This window comes from Patella vulgata, chromosome 9 (assembly GCF_932274485.2).
Source record: "Patella vulgata chromosome 9, xgPatVulg1.2, whole genome shotgun sequence".
Lineage (NCBI taxonomy): Eukaryota > Metazoa > Mollusca > Gastropoda > Patellidae > Patella > Patella vulgata.
In genome coordinates this window covers 44779669-44805265 of record NC_065887.2, presented here as the reverse complement: position 1 = coordinate 44805265, position 25597 = coordinate 44779669, and the positions used below count along the sequence as shown (strand labels likewise).

General features: G+C 36.0%; 1 protein-coding gene across 1 annotated transcript; it reads right to left on the bottom strand.

Moving 5' to 3' along the window:
- Positions 1–1240: 1240 nt before the first annotated feature.
- LOC126832549 (peroxisome biogenesis factor 10) lies at positions 1241–20064 on the bottom strand. Its single transcript, XM_050563395.2, has 7 exons — positions 19621–20064; positions 12308–12388; positions 11938–12014; positions 9567–9809; positions 8374–8531; positions 8134–8269; positions 1241–1356 (listed from the first exon to the last, which is right to left on the bottom strand). Exons 1-7 carry the CDS (start codon positions 19727–19729, stop codon positions 1264–1266), a joined length of 897 nt encoding a protein of 298 aa, XP_050419352.1. The 5' UTR covers positions 19730–20064; the 3' UTR covers positions 1241–1263.
- Between the last annotated feature and the right edge of the window lie 5533 nt (positions 20065–25597).

The window sequence follows — 25597 nt, the reverse complement described above, 5'->3', positions numbered from 1 at the left end:
ATGAATCCACCAACTATCGTATGACGTATTCTGGGAGTTTTCCATGGACCCAGTCAGAAGCAAGTGCTGATCCTTACTGGACCAAGGCCATCTTGTCGACACCATTGGGTGATTCTATGATTGGGTTAAATGGTTCAGCTTTCAGTACATTTGACAGAGATAATGATCTTGATGCTGGTAGAAACTGTGCTCAAGAGTATCAAGGTGGCTGGTGGTACAACGCATGTGCAGATTGTAACCCAAATGGACAAATCAAGACAAATGGCAACGGAAGTTTGATTGATGAACTGTACTGGGAAACTGACACTATCAACAGTCGCGTGATTCATATACAGATGATGTTAATAGCTAACTAACCCATTTACACCAATAACTAACACCAAGATGTAGTGCATTCTCAGGGTAGCAAAATTAATCTAGTTTTAAATTTGTTAATTATCATCGATAAAAACATGAAACAATCTGTAGCTGACGAACTCTATGTGATGATCATAGCTGACGAACTCTATGTGATGATCATAGCTGACGAACTCTATGTGATGATCATAGCTGACGAACTCTATGTGATGATCATAGCTGACGAACTCTATGTGATGATCATAGCTAAACGAGACTGTAGTTTACCTATAATAGGGAAGACATCATGCAGGCTTCTTAAAAGGACATACCTTTAGCCTTCTCGGATTATAGGTCCGGTGATATCCTCATGTAAACGTTAGCCTATATTTAATATCATATAGCTGTGTGTCTAGTTTCCTGTATATAACCTTTGTATTATGAATGTTATAAAGATATATAAACCTAGTTTTAGCAACACAGTGTTCCAGAGTTAACTGATCATTGAAGTTTTATATACAACGTGAAGGTCCTGATTAGATAAGTGTCACCATAGTGTCACAGTCCGTTTCCTGTAGATCCGTAGTCAGGATACTGTCACATCTTAATACCTTTTAGTGCCGTGACGAAGGATATTGCCCAAAGATAAATTTGTCAATATCATTTGATTTTATGTGTTGATTTCTTGTGGGAAGACGCTCTGTATTCGTTAAAAATATTACTGTCCATAGATAAGCGATTTTATGTCCATAATCGCACGGGAAGTCAAAATTGAAACTAAAACCCCCTTAATCTAAGGAAACGAACATTCCATCATGTAGAGTATGATCCATCACTTATAGAAATAACACTACTGAATATTTTATTTCTTTAAAAAAAAAAAAAAAAAAAAAAAAAAAATCACTAAAATTGGAAAAACGTTTTTATTTAAACAGTTGATAAGTGTAGTGGTGCGTCTATATTTTTTAAGAAGACAAGTCGATGAGGTAGAAACTTATATCGGCATAGCGGGCATTCAGGCTGCAAAACAAATTTAGATTTTTTTTTCACAATTGGCAATTGAAAAAACGTAACCATCAAATAAACCAGCGGCAAGATACGCCCACATTTTGCAAGAGGTGGATAGAGAACAAGCTAAACAAAAAGCGATTTGACTTACAACCAAGGGTCAAAATTCAGTAAGCTACGATCCGATATGCGTGAATATCGAAAGAAACCAAGATCTTTGGGCTATAAACATGTTTTTATACGTCCACATTTTCATGTGGACGTATATTGTCGTCGTTCCTGTCCGTTCGGACGTCCGTCCACAATTGTTTGTGGACACTCTACGGGTCACAATTCTTGTCCGATTTTGACGAAGCTTATCTCCAAAAGATCCCGGTTGCTTTCGATATTGGCATGTATCGGACCAAAACTTCATGGATTATGGCCCCTGATTGTACAAAAAATCACGTTTTTAGCTTGTGTACCCTATAGAGGTCACAATTTTTATCTGATTTTGATGAATCTTGAAATGGAAGTTTATAACCCAAAGATCTCGGTTCCTTTCGATATTCGCGCATATCGGACCGTAACTTCCTGAATTATGGCCCCTGATTGTACGAAAAATGGCCGCCCCTCGTACGCAAACAGTGTAAAAAAATATGGCATATTTTTACCATGACACCAGCAATCAATTAAACCACTTCTTTTCGGTATAAATAATAAGGCTACATCTAATAACATCTTTAATATAGTTCATGGATCAATATCTGATTCTATTTATAGAACCCTTTTATCATGTAATAAAACAGCACTTCCTCTTTTTAGGGTTTCACACTGCGTAGTTTGTGTGAAACACTATTGTTTTTGTTAAGATTCTTCTTCTTCTTATTATTTTTTTTTTCCACTTGAGCATATCTCAGAAACTACTTGTCGGATCAATTCGATGTCTTCGGTTTTACTGGGAAAGTGGGTGTGACTTAGAGATTAAAGCTATTTCGAACGTTCTGCGACTATGCGAAATGTCCGAAACGCCAAAGTTGTCGTTTTTTGAAATATTGCAGTAATATTAACAATAATCGTCGGATTTTAACATTGGATACATTTTGACATAGCCTGAGACAGGGCACATAGCTACGGTAGTATAGATTTTTGATTTTCGACGAATCTTCGGAGATATTAGGCGCCAAATTTTGACAAAAAAACTTTTTTATTAAAGAATAATTTTTTATGGCATTTTACCCAGGGTTAAGGGGTCGTCTGATTTGATCAAAAATGTGAACATTTTTTGTCTCGATAATTTTTCTTGGTCGCTATTGGCTAATTCAGTTTATCGGTTCTAGGTTAATTATTTATTGCCCGATTTTTATAAAACAAAGTTTATATGCTCCATGGTGCAAATTCTCAATTTTTTCATTACCGGTAAAGTTTTCTATCGGCACCGGAAGTGACGCAATTTTGCTAAAAACTCCAATTTTGTCGAGTCAGAACGTCTTTTCACTAGCAAATGTTGATTTTTGCAAATCTGATAGATCAAGATAAATGCCCCTACAAAAGGCGCACAAAATGTCCGACTCGCTTTTTTTAATTTTGATTTTGTATTTGCGCCATTTGGATTTAAAGGTGAAAAAGGGTGTAAAAATGAGCTATTTACAACCCATTCAGGCTTTTCATATTTCAAAATATTTATTCGCAACTATCATAAACTTGTAGCATTAATCCATACGAAGAGAATCTATGTCAAAATTATTTTGTAATATGAGTATTTGCCGAGAAATGGTCAATTTTGCATGAGTCACTTTTTTTTCTATTTTGCTTGTATAAGAGCCAATTATTATTTCATAAAAATGACACCATTTGATGCGTAATGTCAATTTAGACTAGTTCAAACCAATTTAACATTTTCAATGTCACCGGAAATGACGGCATTTGGGTAAAAAATGTATTTATAGCCTTCAAAACAGATATTTTATTCAAATGAGTCTGGTTTGTAATGTTTTCAAAATTATGATATTTGATTCCAATCAACTAATAGAATGAACCCATACGACCATATAGATATCACAAAATGTTTTCTAACTTGTTCAGTTGCGGAGAAATAGGCGATTTTCAGCAGGTCACTTTTCAAGGTTTTTGGTCCATAAAAGCGACAATTATTATTCGATTTTCATAAAAAATTCACTTTGTGATACCTAACGCCATTTACGATTTCATCCAAGTAATTTAGTATTTTCATTATCACCGGAAGTACCGTCAGTTTGTCAAAAACTGTATTTTTAGCCTCTAAAACAAGTAATTGTTTGAAGTAAGCGATATTCATTATTGGTGTAAAATTATGATATTTGATTCCTATTGACAAATAGTATCAATCAATACGATCATATTGATATCACAAAATAGTTTCTAACACCTTCCCTTGCCGAGAATTAACCAATTTTGTCAGGATCACTTTTTATGATTTTTCGCATTTTAATTTCAGTGTATGGTTTCTGGGTTAATTATTTATTGCCTGATTTGTGTAAAAGAAACGCCCACCTGGTGCAAATTCTCAACTTACTTCTACATATAAAAGTTTCTGACGGCACCGGAAGTGACGTAATTTTGCCCAAAACTTCAATTTTGACGTGTCGAAGGGTCTTTTAAAAAGCAAATATTAATGTTTACTAATCTAATAGATCAAGATGAATGCGCATACTAAAGACACAAAATATGTCTTTCTTTGTTTTGTTTTTTTTATTTCGGTTTTGCATTTGCATCATTTTGATTTAAAGCTGAAAAAAGGTGTAAAAATGAGCTATTTACAATGCATTCAGATTTTTCATATTTTAAAATATTTCTTGACAACTTTCACGAACCTGTAGCATTAATCCATACGATGACAATTTATGTCAAAATTAGTTTGTAATATTAGCAGTTGCCGAGAAATAGGCAATTTTGCATGAGTCACTTTTCACATTATTTTGCCTGTAAAAGAGTTAATTTAATCCGATTTTCTTTTTTTTTTCACCATATGATGCCTAATGCCATTTTTGACTGGGCCGATCCAATTTTACATTTTCAGTGTCACCGGAAATGGCGTCATATGGGCAAAAACTGTATTTATAGCCTTCAAAACAGATATTTTTTTCAGAGGAGTCTGATTTGTAATGTTTTTAAATTTATGACATTTGATTGCAATCAACAAATAGAATGAATCAATACGGTCATACAGATACCACAAAATGGTTCCTAACTTTTACGGTTGCAGAGAAATAGACGATTTTCTACAAGTCACTTTTCAAGGTTTTTGGTCTATAAAAGTGTCAATTATTATTTGATTTTCATAAAATTTTCAGCATGTGATGCCTGATGCCATTTATGATTTCATGGAACTAATTTAACATTTTCATTATCACCGGAAGTATTGTCGTTTGGCAAAAAATGTATTTTTAGCCTTCAAAACAAATATTTTTTGAAGTGAGTTATATTTATTATTTGTTTAACATTATGATATTTGATTCCAATGGAGATATAGATTGGATCAATACGATCATGTAGATGTCCAAAAATTGCTTCTACCATCTTTCTTTGTCGAGAAATAACCAATTTTGTCAGGATCACTTTTTAAGACTTTTTTCACATTTTAAGTTCCCATTAGATAGTCAGCTAACTTAGTAGTAACTTAGTGGTAAGTTAGTAATAAATTTTGTCAGGATCAAATTTTTGACATATCTAACGCATGGTAACAAATGTATAAATGGAATTGATATTGCTGGATTTGGTTGATTCTGCGTCCATTTCATAACACGTGTGCAATGCTTACGTTGAAATCTGTTTAGTGGTAAGTTAGTAATAAATTTTGTCAGGATCAAATTTTTGACAAATCTAACGCATGGTAACAAATGTATAAATGGAATTGATATTGCTGGATTTGGTTGATTCTGCGTCCATTTCATAACACGTGTGCAATGCTTACGTTGAAATCTGTTTAACGGTTTCATTGGTACCGAATGTGACATAAGTTCAAGGGTAACGAGGCACCGGAAGTGACATAAGTTCAAGGGTAACGTGGCACCAGTGAAACCCGTCATTACTGCGTCGCAGTTCTAGTGATGATTGTTTTTACCAAAAAATCAATCATCCAACACGTTGACCGTTTTATTTTCCACTTGAGTATATCTCAGAAAGTACTTGTCGGATCAATCCGATATCTTTGGTTTTTCAGGAAAGATGGCATGACTTAGCGATTAAATCTATTTCGAACATTCTGCAACAATGCGAAATTTCCGAAATCACCGAAGTTGTTTTTTTCTAAATATAGCCGTAATATTAACAATAATTGCCGGATTTTAACATTTGATACATTTTGACATAGCCAGAGACTAGGCACATAGCTACGGGTCTTTAGATTTTTGATTTTCGATGAATCTTCAGAGATATTAAGCGCCAAATTTTGAAAATTTAAATTTTTACAAAAAATTTTTTATTAATGAATATTTCTTTATGATATTTTATCCAGGGCTAAATGGTCATCTGATTTGAGCAAAAATGTGAACAATTTTTGTCTCAGTAATTTGCGTTAGCCGTCATTGGCTAATTCAGTTTTTCGGTCCTAGATTGATTATTTATTGTTCGATTTGTTTAAAACAAAGTTCATATGCTCCTTTTTCCAAAATGTCATTTTTCTTTGTTACCGATAGAGTTATCTGTCAGCATCGGAAGTGACAAAATTTTAACAAAAACTGTAATTTTGACAGTTCGGTACCACTTTTTGAAAGCAAATATTATTTTTTCAAAATTTGATATTACCAAAAGGATGCGCCATGCAAATGTGCACAAAACATCGGACTCAGTTTTCTTAATTTCGATTTCGTTTTCGGGCTATTTCGATTAAAAGGTGAAAAACGGTGTAAAATTAAGCTATTTACAACCCATTCAGCGTCTTCATATTATAAAATATTTCTTTGTAACTTTTATAAACTCGTAACAATAATCCATACAAGAGAATGTATGTGAAAATTAGTTTGTAATCTGAGCGGTTGCCGAGAAATAGGCAATTTTTGCATGCGCCATGTTTCAAATTATTTTGCCTGTAAAAGAGTCAAGTATCATTCGATTTACAATTTGTTTTTACCATTTGATGCCTTATGTCAATTTAGACTAGGTCAAGCCAATTTAACATTTTTCTATCATCGCAAATCAGATATTTTATTCAAATGAATCTGATCTGTAATGTTTTTAAAATTATGATATTTGATTCCAATCAACAAATAGAATGAACCCATACGATCATACAGATACCATAAAAACGTTTCTAACTTGTACGGTTGCAGAGAAATAGACGATTTTCTTCAAGTCACTTTTCAAGGTTTTTGGTCTATGAAAGTGTAAATTATTATTCGATTTTCATACAATTTTCACCATGTGATGCCTTATGTCACGATTTCATAGAACTAATTTTAACATTTTTATTATCACCGGAAGTAATGTCATTTGGACAAAAACTGTATTTTTAGCTTTCAAAACAAATATTTTTTTGAAGTGAGTTATATTTATTATTGGTTTAGCATTATGATATTTGATTCCAATGGACATATAGATGTCTAAAAATGGCCTCTAGCATCTTCCCTTGTTGAGAAATAACCAATTTTGTCAGGATGACTTTTACAGATTTTTTTCCCATTTTAATTTCCCATAATAAAGTTAGTTAACTTATCGGTAATTAGTAACAAATTTTGTCAGGATCACTTTTTTGACATATGTAACACATGGTAACAAATGTATAGATGCAATTGATATTGCTAGATTTGGTTGATTCTGCATCTATTTGTGCAATGCTTATGTGGAAATCTGTTTAACGGTTTCATTGATACTGGAAGTGACATAAGTTCAAGGATAACGTGGCACCGGGAGTGACATAAGTTCAAGGGTAACGTGGCACAGGTGAAACCTGTCATTACTGCTTCGCAGTTCTAGTTTTTATTTGTTTTAAATAGTGTGTATATAAATTATTTAATTTATATGATTTTCACCATTATTTTATAATAAGTACAGGAGATCTGTATATTATATGTTTTACACAAAAAAAAAGACTGCCCGGCAGGATACGTCCACATTTTGCAAGAGATGGGTAGAGAACAAGCTAAAAACAAACAGGATTTTTTGTACAATCAGGTTTAATATATCGAAAGGAACCAAGATCTTTGGGTTATAAACATGTATTTCAAGTTTCATCAAAATCAGATAAAAATTGTGACATTTAGAGTGTCCACAAGCTAAAAACGTGATTTTTCGTACAATGAGGGGCCATAATCCATGAAGTTATGGTCCGATATCCGCCAATATCGAAAGGAACTGAGATCTTTGGGAGATAGACCTATATTTTAAGTTTCGTCAAAATCGAATAAAAATTGTGACCTGTAGAGTGTCCACAAACAAATTGTGGACAGACGGATGGACGGACGTCCGGACGGACAGGGGCGACGACAATATACATCCACATAAAAATGTGGGCTTATAAAAATTTAACAAGACAGATACCACATTAATTGTTAATTCGAAAATAAATATCCCCCGTCTCACTATATTTTGGAATTAGATTTCTGATGCCGAAACACTTGGTAGACCGTAATAAGCTTCCACGACAGTCATGTAGTTTATTTCTGATGCCGAAACACTTGGTAGACCGTAATAAGCTTCCACGACAGTCATGTAGTTTAAAGGAGAACAGCATCAGTTATTGGATAACTGAGTCTATATGCTTGTTATGTGGTTGTTAGCTGGATCAGATCACACAGAGATAACTTTTAAATAGCTGTATTAGATTTTATTTACCTTTGTTTGACACCACGAATGAATACAATTCCAACAAAACAAATGACCACATGGTGTCAATGTTGGGTTTAGTCGAACTTCTAAACACAAAGAACATATTTTATTGACTGGAACTGGTTGACAGGAGGATGATGACCTGTAATTAATATTTAAGAAATGTTAACTTGTATGCTACACTTCCATATACATCACTGATTTTGTTTATTTTGTTTTATTATATATAGAGAAAGTTAAACAAACCTTGGTAACATGTTTATAGAATGATTGTTTGATGAAGATATATACAACTTGTACAACTGTAATGAAATAGTCAGTCCTAACTGACACAATGATAACCAGCCTAGAAGTTTAAATGTTGTGGATGATCCAGACCCCGATGATTTGCTTAGGTATTGAATCTAAAATGAGAATAATGGAGAAGACAGAATATCAAATTTAATCTGGGTTTTATTATAGCTATAATTAAAGTAATCGTGACGAGTTAAAATATATCATTTCATATTGGCTATAGAAGATGGCTAATTAGCTCTCTCCAATGACCCCACAATAATTCACACCAAATTTGACAGACAAAATCTGTGGTGAGCCTGTAACCTCTATCCTGTTCACAAGGGTTTGGGAAAAGGTTGCGGAACGCTGAATATCGATAGGTCTTAAGGATTTACACTAAATTTGACAAAAAAACCCCAACCAGTTAAAATCTGTAGCCCATGTCCTGTCCACAAGGTTTGGGAATAACTCAGGAGCGGAATCAATAAATTATAGCCTACAGAGTGAACATGGGTTGGTACACATTGCTATTTGAATGAATCTTTATTAAAATCGATAGAGCTAGTCTTCATAATCATATTTTCACCCAAAAAACTTGTAGCTGTAGAGCGATTATGTCTGAGTCCAAATGTCTGACAATATTTATCGAATCTACACACCAAATGTGATAGGGATCAGGTTCATAATGATAGTGACATGAACAATAAACTTCAAATAACGAATTGTAGCTTGTGTGTGTATATATATATATATATATATATATATATATATATATATATATATATATATATATATTCGAAATAAAGATGTTTTAGGAAAAAAAACTAGGTTTTTGCGAGTACTTTCCGCTTTATTAAGCTTTCCAACAAATTTTTCCTAAAACATCTTTATTTCGAATATCTAACACCTAAGTGTAGCTTTAACTATAACCTTTTATTATATATATATATATATAAAACAATCAACCTTTTATTATATATATATATATATATATATAAAACAATCAATAGTGTTCAAGATTCTTTCTGCTTATAAAACAATACATAGTGTCATGCTAGGGACACCATCTGTCAAGTATCAGACAGATACTATGTTTTCATATAAGGGTTTGTGTTTTTAATCAGTGTTGGAATATTTACACAAAGAAAAGAAGCGATACTCACATATGTCACTCCAGTAAGGCGTTTAGCGAGATGATAAAAGGCACCATGCAGATAAAATATACCTAAATGTAATCGATGTAGGTATAGAAATACATTTCTGATAAAGGGAATGGTGTTGAGCAGAGCTTGTTTAAATTCAACTGATTGCTGTCTTGATCTCTCCAAACATTTTTCTACGTTCTTCAACGTCTTTTGTAGAAGATACGGACTGCTGACATACAATATCACCATTAATAATCGTCTCTAAAATATATAATATATACTATTCAAAAAAAGTAGGGGATATTTGATTTTGGGGGCATAATACTAAAATATGCAAATGACTACGAAAAAAGTCACTATAGAACCTAACAGAAGAAACATTTCCAGTTACATGTGACGCCCAAACGCACCAATAGCTTCCGCATGGAATGCAGGTGATGCTTGGGATCATCATGGGGGTCCAACCCAAGATTTGCACGACTCTGACTTTGAATGTTACAGTCATTGTGGCATTGAATTCCAGGGTGGAAACATCAGTTTAATTGTTTTAGTGACCAGAAAACAAATTTTGATATGCGTCGGCTTACCCATAAAGAAAGGTTACGTGCCCTTGGCATGCTACAGATCGGCACAACACAGGCGGTTGTGGCGCGGACGATGAATGTTTCTCAGTCTGTCATAAGCAGGCTATGGTCCAGATACCGTGATACACAATCTGTACAGGACAGACCACGCTCAGGTCGACCAAGGGCGACAACTCAAGCCCAGGATCGATTTATCCGTACCTTGGCCTTGAGAAATCGTGTCATCACAGCAAATCAGATCAGCGCTCGTCTTCAAACAGACACTGGTGTGAGAGTGAGTGGCCAGTTGATTCGGAATCGACTGCATAGGGGTCACCTTCGCACCCGACGTCCTCGCGTGATCCCTTGTTTGAGAGATCATCACATTCAGGCAAGACGTCGTTGGTGTAGGGATCGTCAACACTGGGATAATCGACGCTGGAGCAATGTGATGTTTTCAGATGAGTCAAGGTTCACTGTTGATTTTTTGGACAGACGTAGAAGGGTGTGGCGTCATCGAAACGAGCGCTTCCAAGACGTTAACGTCATCAGACATGATCGATTTGGGGGTGGTTCTGTTATGGTGTGGGGAGGCATCACTGTTGCTGGAAGAACGGCTTTACATGTTGTTGCAGGGCGTGTTACAGGCCAGTACTACCGGGACAACATCTTGGCAGTCCATGTTGTGCCGTTCGCACGACGTCATGGCCGCCGTTTCATCTTCCAGGATGACAACGCAAGATGTCACAGGGCCAGGATCGTTACAGGTTACCTCCAACAACAGAACATCACCACATTACCTTGGCCAGCACTGAGTCCCGACCTCTCCCCCATCGAGCATGTCTGGGACATGCTTGGACAGAGGTTACGTCAACGTCAACAACGTCCTGCCAATGTCCAAGAACTTGCTGCTGCGTTGCAACAGGAATGGGACAATCTGGACCAAAATGACCTTAGACGTCTCATTAGGAGTATGCCACGTCGGATCAATGCTTGTTTGGCAAACAGAGGAGGATTTACCCGTTACTGACTTGGTTGTGATGCTGTGGTAACTTTGCTGTTTGACCCCGGGTATCATTTTACCCTTATAATGGTCAGTCTGTGCCTTACTTAGTCTAACGATCATTTGGAATAAATCGATGAATGTGAACTTCATTTCATTTTGTCATTTGTTTCTTCGTCAGTTTCATTAGGTGACTTTAATAACACTTAAAAATCAAATATCCCCTACTTTTTTTGAATAGTATATTATATTTAAAAGATACAAGAAATGGAAAGCTATTTGAAAATGATATCCAGAGTTTCAGGAACCAAAGACTGCTTCACATTAGAACTAATATGTTAATGTGAAGTCAATAAATGTGACTTAGCACGTTATAATTTGTGTGTGTGTGTGCGTGTGTGTGGGGGCTACGCCGATATGTAGTGCGAGCCGCCAAACCAGAAGTTAATAACTTTAAGTGATAACAGTCAGTCCACCTATAGGACAATAGTCAGTCCACCTACAGGACAATAGTCAGTCCACCTACAAGACAACAGTCAGTCCACCTACAGGACAATAGTCAGTCCACCTAAAGGACAATAGTCAGTCCACCTACAAGACAATAGTCAGTCCACCTACAAGACAATAGTCAGTCCACCTTCACCAAAATTGGAATTCTCAAGTGTTGAGGCGAACAATGTTTGCTTTAGTAAGTGGTTTTTTTTATTTACGTTTTTTAGCAATTTATAACGCTTCGTTATCCTATAAATTTGAAATAATTTGGAAATCATGACACTTACATATTTCCTCACAGTGTTCTATGTGTAGATAAAACTATACTTACCCCTAATGTCGGCAGACGTCGTTTAGAAGAATCCACTTGGACAATGTTGACATATTCTTCCCCTATTGTTTGATATCCTTAAATAGAAGAACATTTAATTTATTATTATTCACTTGTAGACTGGCAGCCTATCACGATTGTTGCCGCTACCCTTTTACGTGAATCCTGTGCTATAACAAGCCTGAGACTGTACAGTTCAGTGGACGCTTACGGCTGGTCCCCGGACCCATTCACTTGTCTATGTCGCGTGTCCTGTCCGCAGGTTTATCTTGTAGATTTTGTTTTGTGTGTAGTGTGGTCCTCCTGCACTTACAGTAGAATCTTCTTGCTCCAAATTACAAGAGGTGGTATCAGTTGGTATTTAACTTACCTGCTAACGTGGTTAATATGAAATATCCCAAATCTGATAAAACATCCAGTTCTTTCCTCCATTTTATCCAAAATCTAGCGCCTGCAAGTATTGGAATTATAAAAATGGCCTTAAATGCAAATAAAATATACCGTATATATAGGTATATAATTTTTAAAATAAATAAATTTTAAGATCAAAATTTGACAAATTGAAAAAATAAATGATGACAACCAAGATTGAAGAAATTTAATTACAGCTACATCTATACATGTATTCTCGGTGATTAGTTTTATTTAAAACTTGTTAAAACAATCAATCGTTGTTATATAACACACGTTCTGGATGATGTGACTTCTAGCGGACAATCAGGGGCCATATATTCCAGGAATTTACGTTCGGATATGTGCGATTATCGAAAGGAACCAAGATCTCTGTGATATAAACATAAGTTAAGTTTCGTCAAAATCGGATCAAAATTATGAGCTCTAGAGGGTCCACAACCTTGATATACATGCACCATATATTTACACTATTTACGTACGGTACGAGGGGCGGCCATTTTGTCCGGCAGTTTTGGTCCGATTTTCACGAAATTCAAACTCCACCTTCATTAGGGTGTAATGGTGATATATTCAAACGTTTTTTTTTTAAATTGTGATGTCTAGAGGAACCACAAGCTAAAAACGCGATTTTTCATACAAATGAAATGAAATGAAATGGGGTTTAACATCCTAAGTGTTCTGCTCCGAACTGCGCAAATGAAAACGGGCATACGCCATACAGTGTGCTGTGAGGGATTTTTCGTACAATCAAGGGTCATAATTCAGGAAGTCTGATATGCGCGAATATCGACAAGAACCAAGATCTTTGGGTTATTAACATGTATTTCAAGTTTCATCAACATCAGATCAAAATTGTGACCTCTAGAGTGTCCACAACCTTGATACACCGTGTTTCTCACTATTTGCGTATGAGGGGCGGCCATTTTGTCCGACAGCTTTGGTCCGATTTTCACGAAATTCGAACTCATCTGATATTACGATGTAACGGTGATATATTCAAACATTCTTTTTAAAAATCAGATAATAATTATGACCTCTAGAGGGAACACTGGCTAAAAACGCGAGTTTACGTACAATAAGGGGCCATAATTCAGGAAGTTAGGATCCGATATGCAGAAATATCAACAGGAACCGAGATCTTCTGGTTATAAACATGCATGTCAAGTTTCAGCAAAATCAGATGAAAATTGTGACCTCTATAGGGTCCACAAGTTAAAAATGTGATTTTTCGTACAATCAGGGGCCATAATCCATGAAGTTTCGATCTGATATATGCCAATATCGAAAGCAGCCGAGATCTTTTGGGGATAAACCTATATTTCAAGTTTCGTCAAATTCGGATAAGAATTGTGACCTGTAGAGAGTCCACAAACAATTGTGGACGTCCGGACGGACAGGGGCGACGGCATAATACGTCCACATGAAAATGTGGGCGTATAAAAATCACATCAAAGTTTCAAAATTTTCAAATTTCTTCTGGCGCCTGCGGCGCCTCCAGCAATACCCTCTCGCGTCGCATAACCACGCTTCGTTTTCGGGAATTCGTCCCTCAATTATTATTGTCAGACCCCCCCACTTCGGAAATAACTCCGCGGCCTCTGTGTTATCCAGCGAAATACGGCATGAGTCTCAAACGAATAGGAATTTCTAACCTCTGGTTATTCAAGTCTATTGCGCATGCCCTCCAGATAAGATATGACGTCAGTGTTTGACATGAGTTGTGCAATATGTCTAGCCTCGTTCTTTTTGGTCACTTTTTACAAATGACACTGAAACGCACTATGTACACGATTACGTATTTGGTAAAAAAAATTATTTTGTCTTAAATATTGGATATCAGAAGCTTACTTTTTCCTGGTAAAATCACAACATCAATTTTGATTTGAATTGACAAATAATTCGAATTTTTAACGTGTAAGACTTTGGATAGTGAGTTAGCTAGACACCTAGCTACTTTAATATTAACTAGAACTGCGAAGCAGTAATGACGGGTTTCACCGGTGCCACGTTACCCTTGAACTTATGTCACTTTCGGTGTCACGTTACCCTTGAACTCATATCCCTTCCAGAACCAATGAAACCGATAAACAGATTTCCCCATAAACGTTGGTTATTTCTCGACAAGGGAAGATATTAGAAGCATTTTTTGACATCTATATGATCATATTGATCCAATCTATATGTCCATTGGAATCAAATATCATATTGTTAAACAAATAATAAATATAACCCACTTCAAAAAAAATATTTGTTTTGAAGGCTTAAAATACAGTTTTTGCCAAAATGTCATTACTTCCGGTGATAATGAAAATGTTAAATTAGTTCTATAAAATCCTAAATGGCATAAGGCATCACATGGTAAAAATTTATGAAAATCTGATAATAATTGACACTTTTGCGGGCCAAAAACCATGAAAAGTGACTTGTAGAAAATCGTCTACTTCTCTTCAACCGTACAAGTTAGAAACCATTTTGTGGTATCTGTATGATTGTATGGGTTTATTCTAATATCATAATTTTAAAAACATTACAAATAAGAACCATTTCAATAAAATATCTTATTTTCTGGCTAAAAATACAGATTTTGCCCAAATGATGTCATTTCCGGTGACAGTGAAAATGTTAAATTAGTTTGACCTAGTCAAAATTGGCAAAAGGTCACAAATGGTAAAAAAAAGCTGAAAATCTAAAAATAATTGACCCCTTTACAGACAAAATATCTAGACAAAATTTGTTGACATTTTTGCTCAAATCAGACGACCCTTTAGCATTGGATAAAATATCATAAAGAAATATTCATTAATAAAAAAGTTTTTTGTAAAAATTTAAATTTTCAAAATTTGGCGCCTAATATCTGAAGACCCGTAGCTATATGCATTGTTTGTGGTTATGTAAAAATGTATCATATGTTAAAATCCGAATATTATTGTTAATGTTACGGCAATATTTTAAAAAAAAACAACTTCGGTGATTTCGGACATTTCGCACTGTTGCAGAATGTTCTAAATAGATTTAATCTCTAAGTCATGCCATCTTACCCGTAAAACCAAAGATATCGGATCGATCCGACAAGTAATTTCTGAGATATACTCAAGTGGAAAATAAAACGGCCAACGTGTTGGATGATTGTTTATTTGGTAAAAACAATCATCACTAGAACTGCGAAGCAGTAATGACGGGTTTCACAGGTGCCACAATACCCTTGAACTTATGTTACTTCAGGTGCCACCTTATCCTTGAACTTATGTCACTTCGGGTATCAATGAAACCGTTAAACAGATTTCCACATAAGCATTGCACAAATAGATGCAGAATCAACCAAATCTAGCAATATCAATTACATCTATACATTTGTTACCATGTGTTACATATGTCAAAAAAGTGATCCTGACAAAATTTGTTACTAACTTACCGATAAGATAGCTAACTTTCTAATGGGAAATTAAAATGGGAAAAAAATCTATAAAAGTCATCTTGACAAAATTGGTTAATTCTCGACAAGGGAAGATACCTGAAGCCATTTTTGGACATCTATATGATCGTATTGATCCAATCTATATGTCCATTGGAATCAAATATAAAAATTGTTAAACGAATAACAAATATAACTCACTTCAAAAAAATATGTGTTTTGAAAGCTAAAATTATAGTTTTTGCCCAAATGACATTACTTCCGGTGATAATGAAAATGTTAAACTAGTTTTATGTAATCATAAATGACATAAGGCATCACATGGTGAAAATTTTATGAAAATCGAATATTAATTTGCACTTTTATAGACCAAAAGCCTTGAAAAGTGACTTGAAGAAAATCGTCTATTTCTCTGCAACCGTACAAGTTAGAAACGTTTTTGTGGTATCTGTATGATCGTATAGGTTAATCCTATTTGTTGATCAGAATCAAATATCATAATGTTAAAAACATTACAGATCAGACTCATTTGAATAAAATATCTGTCTTGAAAGCTAAAAATACAGTTTTTGACAAAATGACGTCATTTATGGTGATAGTAAAATTGTTAATTTGGCTTGACCTAGTCAAAATTGGCATTAGGCATCAAATGGTAAAATCAAATTGAAAATCGAATGATAATTTCCCTTTTTACAGGCAAAATAATGTGAAAAATGACGCATGCAAACTTGCCTATTTCTCGGGAACTGCGCATATTACATATTTATTTTCACATACATTCTCTTCGTATGGAATACTGCTACGAGTTTATGAAAGTTACGAAGAAATATTTTAAAATATGAAGACACTGAATGGGTTGTAAATTGCTTAATTTTGCACCGTTTTTCACCTTTTAATCGAAATCGAAATTAAGAAAACTGAGCCCGATGTTTTGTGCACATTTGCATGGCGCATCCTTTTGGTAATATCAAATTTTGAAAAAATAATATTTGCTTTCAAAAAGTGGTACCGAACTGTCAAAATTATAGTTTTTGTTAAAATTATGTCACTTCCGATGTCGACAGATAACTCTATCGGTAACAAAAAAAATGACATTTCGGAAAATGGAGCATATGAACTTTGTTTTAAACAAATCGAACAATAAATAATCAATCTAGGACCGAAAAACTGAATTAGCCAATGACGGCTAACGCAAATTACTGAGAAAAAAATTCTTCACATTTTTTCTCAAATCAGATGACCATTTAGCCCTGGATAAAATACCATAAAGAAATATTCATTAATAAAAAAAAAATCGGAGTGGATATTCACCATAAGGATGGTTATTCGCCATTCGTTTTATATAATAAACCTAACATTCTTGCAGATTGTTTGTGCTTTTATTCAAAATACAGACCCAGAATCCCTTTTTAATTGTCATTTGTTATTTAAAGCTTCAAAGTGCATATGAACATCTTCGTTCACAGCGAAGCGTATACAGCGAAACCGTCATCGTGTGTTGATGGAAGTAGCACACATGTGAAAAGTTCTGTATTCTGTGAAATTTTGAATCTTTACTAATACATTGAAAACGCATTTGTTTATCACAAAGTAGATACAATACAAACTTAATCTAATTTCATTCCTGCGAAAGCAGCAGAGGCTGATTAAAATTGTTCTAACCTGATCTGAGTTCCCGCCCGCTTACCACCCGGAGTAGGCTACCCATATTATTTCATTGCCAACTGCATATTCTATCTATATACCATTCGTATATTTCAGTTCCTACCCAATACATTTCTTTTCCAACTGCGTGTTATATTTGCCACCCGTATGTTTCTATTTATACCTTCCATTTCAAACTAGAGAGAGAGAGAGAGAGAGAGAGCGAGACCTCTATGACAGACCTTATGATACAGCGCACACGTGCTAAACATTGCCCCCCGCGATTTCTTTATTGGCATCCCGTATTCATTTGCTACGCATAGCCTACATTGCTTTCTCAACCGTGTGTTTTATTGTCAAACATAATAATATAATTCATTTACATCTACTCACAGAGGCGTACCAGCCAGGGATGAGATCGTAATTTCTTAAAATTGACTAAGGGATTAAAATTCGGCATAAAATTTAGAAAATTTATAGTCAGTTTAATACACAGTGACATTTTTTCTGGAATCATGAATGTTTCTTTAAGCGACCGGCTTCGCATACCTCGTCTCTGTGTACTCAAAACGATATATTTCTTAGGCATGATCATAATTTGTTTCGGCTATTTCCCCTTGTCAGTGGTGCAGGACAGAGGGTCTGTCAAGGACAGCTGTGTAGTCGCTCGGATGGCACGAAAAAAACGAGGACAGGTGTATACATTGGCGTATCCGGGCAAAATTTCCCTCATATGAAACTGGAATGAGAGAGAGGGTCATTTTGGGACTAACACATAGGGTTACATTTTTTTATTTGAATAATTCCAGAGCGTAGGGGTCTTTAGACGTTAGCAGTGATATTACCCGGAGAAAACCCATGGGGTTGGACAGGCGACCCTACTCCTTGTCACGTACAACAGGTGAATCGAAACCACGCCAAAACTCAAATTAGAATGTCACAAACTGACTGAGCCATCGTGGCCCACACTTTAGCGTGCCCCAAACATGTCTGGTGGGGGGGGGGGATTAATGCGTGCGCCTTGGATCAGAAGGTGTTATACAGTCAAGTAGCGTGGTTTTGATTCCGCGCTAGAATTTACCTAGTTTGTTTCGAACGGACGTATGGCGAACCGACTCTCTCTCTCCCTTCTCTCTCTCTCTCTCTCTCTCCATGATGTGTGTCCCATCAGGGTATACAGTGAATATCAACATAAAATAAAACATTACCAAAGACAGACAGGTAAAAATATGAAGTATTTTATTATTATCTTATTGTACATATCTCTCGTCTTTTTGTGCCATTCGTTTCTATTTTTCATATTTAGCACCAGGATTTTATTTCATTTTTTTTTATCTACCCGAACTTTTCATTTTCAACCACTGTTTATTTGCAATCCATATATTTGAATAAAACTATTTTATCTTATTTAAACCTTTCAAAGACAGGTCATAAAGTATGGTACGTTTTCGGGTAGTCACCGCTAGGCTATAAATAGACCTCCAAGGGCACTGTGTCGAACAACGTTTGTTGTAGTAGTTATTTTCGCATTTTTACTGCAACGAAAATGATGTATGTGCATTTTGTAGGACGAAGTTAAACTAGTTTAAGTGGTTGGTAGCATTACCCCTCGACCAGACATCGTGATAGGACAGAGAATATCGATTTAAATAAAAAGAATGGCAAATAACGAAAACGAATGGCAAATAACGTAAACGAATGGCGAATAACTCTTTGCCATTCGAATGGCGAATATCCTCTGCCCAAAAAAATTGTAAAAATTTAAATTTTCAAAATTTGGCGCCTAATATCTCCGAAGATTCATCGAAAATCAAAAATCTAAAGATCCGTAGCTATCTGCCTGGTCTCTGCCTATGTCAAAATGTATCAAATGTTAAAATCCGGCAATTATTGTAAATGTTACGACAAAATTTCAAAAATTAACCACTTCGGTGATTTCGGACATTTCGCATTGTCACAGAACGTTCAAAATAGCTTTAATCTCTAAGTCACACCCACTTTCCTAGAGAAACCGAAGAAATTGGATCAATCCGACAAGTAGTTTCTGAGCTATGATCAAAATGGAAAAAAAAAAAATAATAATAAGAATAATAATCCGAACAAAAACAATAGTGTTTCACACAAGCTACGCAGTGTGAAACCCTAAAAATAATAATAATAATAAGAAGAAGAAGAATAATAATCCGAACAAAAACAATAATAAAGCCACCCACCTGCTAGCGTTTGGCAATTGTCTGCTATCGTAGATCTCAGGAATGTCAAATATTGTTCATCTTTCTGCTGTGATCGCAAGATCTCAGCAGACCCCGCATTCTTAAACATATTTATAATATTTAAATTTTTTAATTGATTCAATCATTAAGAAACCTATTATCACAGGTTCGATTGGTGTTTGAAGGGAGATAACTCTCTTTATTAGTCCACACACTTTTTCATGTGCAGAAGCCAGCACCTATTTTGTGCTTTGATTTGATCAGAGACATCACATTTAACACCACCAAATATACACGCGAAACATAGATCTTATCTGTAGAGTTACATCCAATTAACCAGTGTTGGGTTGGGAGGAGCGCTATTTCAAACTGCCACTTGGACAAGTTCAATGCATACAACAGAAGATAAACAGGTTGGTTTTTAGTCATTCAATTATTTACCTCTGAATTTTGAGAGAAATTTAGGGGAGGTAAGAAATACCATACAAAGTAAGGATACAGACCACAGTATGATTATTATTAATAATTCTTCAAAAAAAAAAAAAAAAAAAAAATAGGGGATATTGAAATGCAAATACCTATGTAGGTTGTGATAAAAGATAAATAGTCATGGACACTTGACATGCTTTGAGAGTATGTTCACAGATGAAGAACTTATCGCCCCAACAGGAACCACTCAGCTGCACTTGCGGCAGCAATATTTATTTAGCGCCATAGGCCTACACGTGCAGGGGTTCATTGTCAAATTTAGCACTTCAAGGAAGGGTTGACGAAAACTGCCGTGTGCTGGTTTATCCTATCCATGTTTGCTTTCGGGTATCGGTTCATGCATAAGATTTACTGTTTAGCGTAACTTTTCTTTAGTTTAATTTGATCGGGAGACATGTTCGTCGAAGTCAACGTCAACGTCAATCGACAATACTGCAAGAATTAGCCGTGGCACTGCAAGAGGAGTGGGTCAGATTGCCCCAAATCCTGATTGGACGGTTGATTAGGAGCATGCCACGGCGAATTGCTGAATGTGGAGCAATTACTCATTATTAAGACAAAAATCAAAAACGCCCATTTTCACGTTTGACAGTGTATCTCTTTGCGAGTGAAATGGGGCCGTCAGATAAGCCGACCATATGTTCATGTGTAGGCAATTGGCCTGTTATTAACATACACTGGTTACCTCTAATAAAAACATCAGTGCATTTCCGCAGTTTTGTATTGTTTCTGAATATCCCCTACTTTTTTTGAAGAGTATATTATTACACATTTCTATGGCGAACAGTTGGCATATAAATGTGCTATGTGCACTTTACAAAGACATATTAGCTTACATTTACATAATAAAACGAAGTACCCCCCCCTCCCCCAAAAAACCACAAAAAAACAACCCTACATGATAAAGTAGGCCTATATTGTTATTTACGTGTAATTAGAAATAGAAATAGCTCTGTATAATCTATATAAAACAGCTCTGTATAATCTATACTCAGCCAAATTAAAAACTTGACACTGATGAATTTCAACAAATTTTTTTTTCTGGTAAGTCAAATAAATTTTAAAGTGTTTCTAACGATAGTAAGTAGTAAGAAGCCTTTAATTTCATAAAATTGTAAAGTCACGTGGATCACGTGACTTTTGAGCATATAAAGATGAAAAACCTGAAAAACACGTGCAAACACAAACTCATGAGGTCAATCGATGCAAGTTTGCTTAAACTGAACACGCACACGTAACTTGAACTGGAAAAACAAATTAAAATTGTTATTTTCATCTTTGTTAGAAAATGCCGCGCCTTTCAAATGTAGAACGTCTACGTGCTATAGGCAGGCTCTATGCTGGTGAGTCTGTGGTCACTGTTGCAAGAGCCTTTAATTGTTCACGCCAGACAATAGTTAATCTTAGAATGAGAGTGCTTCAAACTGGAACTATTGCCGACCGCCCAAGGGCGGGAGCGCCACGTGTGACGTCACTCCAGGAAGATCAAGCAATACGATTACGTCATCTTAGAAACAGATTTGTCACTGCAACCTCCACAAGTAGAGAGATGTTTGGTGGAAGGGTAACTGCACAAACTGTTCGAAATCGCTTGCAGGCTGCTGGTCTTCGAGCTCAGAGGCCCTATAATGGACCAAGACACATAAGATTTACTCAAAGACAGTGGAATTCGGTTGTCTTTAGTGACGAATCTCGATTCACTTTGAGATTTGCCGATGGCTGGGTCCGAGTGTACCGGAGACGAGGTGAACGTCAGCAAGTGAATCCACCACTGACGTTGCAGGACCTTCAACATGTTCTTGCTGAGCAGTGGCGACGTCTTCCTCGGGTAGTGTTTACTTATGTTCTGAGATCCATGAGAAGACGTTGTGTGGCAGTACGAGACGCTAGAGGAGGCCACAACCGTTACTAAACACTTTATTCCGATTGTTCTCCAAGTCTGTGAATTTCATTTTGGGGGGTACTGTGACATCACGAACGTTATCAATGTCAGGACTTTTGGCGAGACGTATTCTTGCTTTCTGTTGATGTCAAGGTCGTCTGTGCACAACATAACACTGAAATAGTTGCCTTAAACCAAATATTAAAAATCTAGTCCCAAAAATCCCGAGTGTCAAGTTTTTAATTTGGCTGAGTATATATAAAACAGCTCTGGATAATCTATATAATAGGATCACGAGCCTTTTTAAATAAATATGTCTATATGGAGAGCATCGAATGGTGCTTGTATATAGAATGACCAGTTGTATAAGTATTGATGAGTTAGTAGAAGATCTATGTTTTCTATTAGGTTTATAGTATTCAAGTAGCTGAGAAAGATATGGCGGGAACTTTAAACACAAGTAACAATTATATTATATTGTATTCTATTGTGTATGTTTATTGGTAGCCAGTGTGGAGAGTATAAGATGTATATAGTATTATATTGTGTATGTTTATTGGTAGCCAGTGTGGAGAGTATAAGATGTATATAGTATTCTATTGTGTATGTTTATTGGTTGCCAGTGTATAGAGTATAAGACAGCAGTGATATGTAACGAGCATTTTGTTCGAGAAATTAATCGTGCGGCCGGGTTTTGGACCTTCCGAAGTTTATCCATGAGCGTAGTTGGAAGGCTGCGAGTAGGGGGTTACAGTTATCGAACCTCGAAGTTATAAATGAACTGAGAGGGGGGGGGGGATGGCTGAATGGTTAGCGTGCGCGCGCTGTATCATAAAGTCTGTCATTGAGTCGACTGGCGTGGTTTCGAATCCTCGGTTGTACGTGGCAAGGAGTAGGGTCGCCTGTCCAACCTCGTGGGTTTTCTCCGGGTCCTCCGGTTTCCTGCCACTGCTAAAGACCCCTACGCGCAAGCGAATTGTGTAAATAAAATTAAACCATATGTTAGTCCCGAAATGACCTAGTTTGTGTCGAGTGGACGTTAAACCCCATTTCTCTCTCTCTCTCTATAAATGAACTGACTAAAGATGTAGTTGCACCTGAATAATTTTATTGAAAATTCTAATTTAGTTCTATTAAATAACGGTGACCCAACATATATCGGTTGTGGCAACAAACTCGGTGCAACCCACCTTGATCTTACCCTAACATCTCCCAGTTTAGCTTTAAACTGTAAGTGGCAAGTCATAAATAATACGCTACGTAGTGATCATCTAATAGTCTTAACTGAAATAAACTCAAACGTAAATAAAAAACCAGTCATGTGCAAACAAGGATGAAAACTTGAAGAAGCAGATTGGGCTCTTTTTCAACACTATTGTGAAAAAATCGACCAAAACACAGTAAGACACGATGATATAAATATATTTACCGAGAATATTTTGCGTGCGATCTTCAGTGCAGCAGAAAATCGATCCCCAGAACAACAGGCGGGAAACCCAAAGGCGCCCGAAACCTTGGTGGTCCCGGGAATGTCAAACAGCCGTAAATGCAAGGAAAAAATAACTTAAAACTGAAGTAACGAGCGGTAACAGACAAACAATCGAATTTCATTTCACTGATAATTCAGATGGGACGGTGGGAGGGTATCTCACAATTCAAAAATAGAATTGGCTGTCACTAGATAAGGGACACGAGAAAAATAGAAAAAAACCGTGCATTCCCGTTTTTATTCATTCTGCTCTTAATAAAAACATGGTAATGCACGGACTTTTTCTAATTTATTCGTTATCTTTTATCTACTGACAGCCAATTCTTTTTTTGAATTGTCAGATATCCTCTCATCGTCCCATATAACAACTTTTCATCTTCAACTGAATTATCTAGTGAAATGAAATTCGATCGTTTGTCTGTTACCGCTCGTTACTTCAGTCTGTTATATAGAAAGACAACTCGTGTTTGTCATGTTTGACGTCACTTCCCGTTTCTTCACGTGCTTGTTTCTCAGCTATCGTAGCAATGATCTCTGTGTTAAAATTATATTTGGGATGTATGTAACGAGCTCTATCACATATTTTATAATGACTGACACCAATATTGTCCTTTAAGAAAACTCTCAGGGTCATTACGTAATTTTACTTCTAGAATTATTCAATAAATCATGGCCAGAAGGAATTGTTCACACTAGCTGGAAAACACTTTATATAAGGCAAAGCAAATCACTTGCTATAGCCACCATAGGTACATAGGTGTCAAGAGCTTGGTCTGCGGGTAACTTGATTACTTTATAATGGCAGCATTTTGATCATTTAATAATAATGACAAAATTTTTGGTAATTTAATTTGTTAATGACTGACACCATGAATGATACATTAAATCATGTAAAATAGACATGCGCATTCTTTTCATTGTTTTGTAATGAATCGAATACCCACGAGATATATTAGCCAATCACAGTACAGGCTTACATCGCGAACACATCCGATTCTTTACAAGTGGTCTGAATTATGGAACGCCAAACTAACATAAAATCAATTTATTGCCAATGGGTCCCGTGTCAATTAGATAAATATTTGTAAATTTGTCGTTCCATACAGCTAGAGACGCCGATTCGATCAACCCAGTCACTTTGTAACTTGTGAGTACTTTTCATATTCAAACAAAGGCACATATCCACCAACTGTCTTCAAATTCAAATTGAGCGGCCAAGTGACTAAGTAAACTTTTAATTTCCTTTGTAAAATTTTATTCAGATAGGCTGGTATATATTTCAAGTCGACAGAACAGTAGGACTTTAAACCCCCATTTGAACAGTCGGTACTAGATAACAAATCTTATCTCTCAACCCTCCGTACATCAGTATATCTCAACGTTTTTAGCTACGTTCTCGTAGTTATATGTTCTGCTATTGCGGATACATTAGTTTTGGCCCTAGACTTATGTTCTGATATACGTTTGTCAAGTGGTCTTTTCGTTTCACCTATGTATGCCTTGCCGCAAAAGCAGTCTACTTTGTATACTACTCCTTTTGGTTGACTTGGGTTGGTTGGTAGTTGTTTCCCATTTGCATTTAGGATCTGTTTTAAAGTTGTGGAGGTGGTGAATGTTGTTCCAATATTCACTTTCTTCAGGATTCTGCTTACTTGGTAAGATATTTTCCCATAGAATGGCAACATAACTTTGATGTCTGGTTTTTCAGGTTTATCTTTCTGGTGGATGGGATTTAGGGTGGATTCAATAACATGGTTGACAAATTTAATCGGGTAGCTGTTTAGGGTACAGAAGGCGCGTCGAAGATGGTCAAGCTCTGCATGGAGGTAACCAGGATCACAAATGTTGCGGGCTCTTCGGGTTAAACAGGAAACTACAGATCTTTTAACATTGGTAGGATGTGTAGAGTTGAAGTTGATGTATTGATCCTTATGGGTAGGTTTCCGGTACACGTTGGTTGTTATGGTGTTGTTTACTCTATGGACGTGCGCGTCTAGGAATGGGAGTGAATGGTCAACTTCTGTCTCCATGGTAAATTTAATCCTCGGGTGCTGGTTGTTGAGGTGGTCAAGGAGAGCTGTTGGATCATCTTCTTCCTCTAGTATAACGAAAGTATC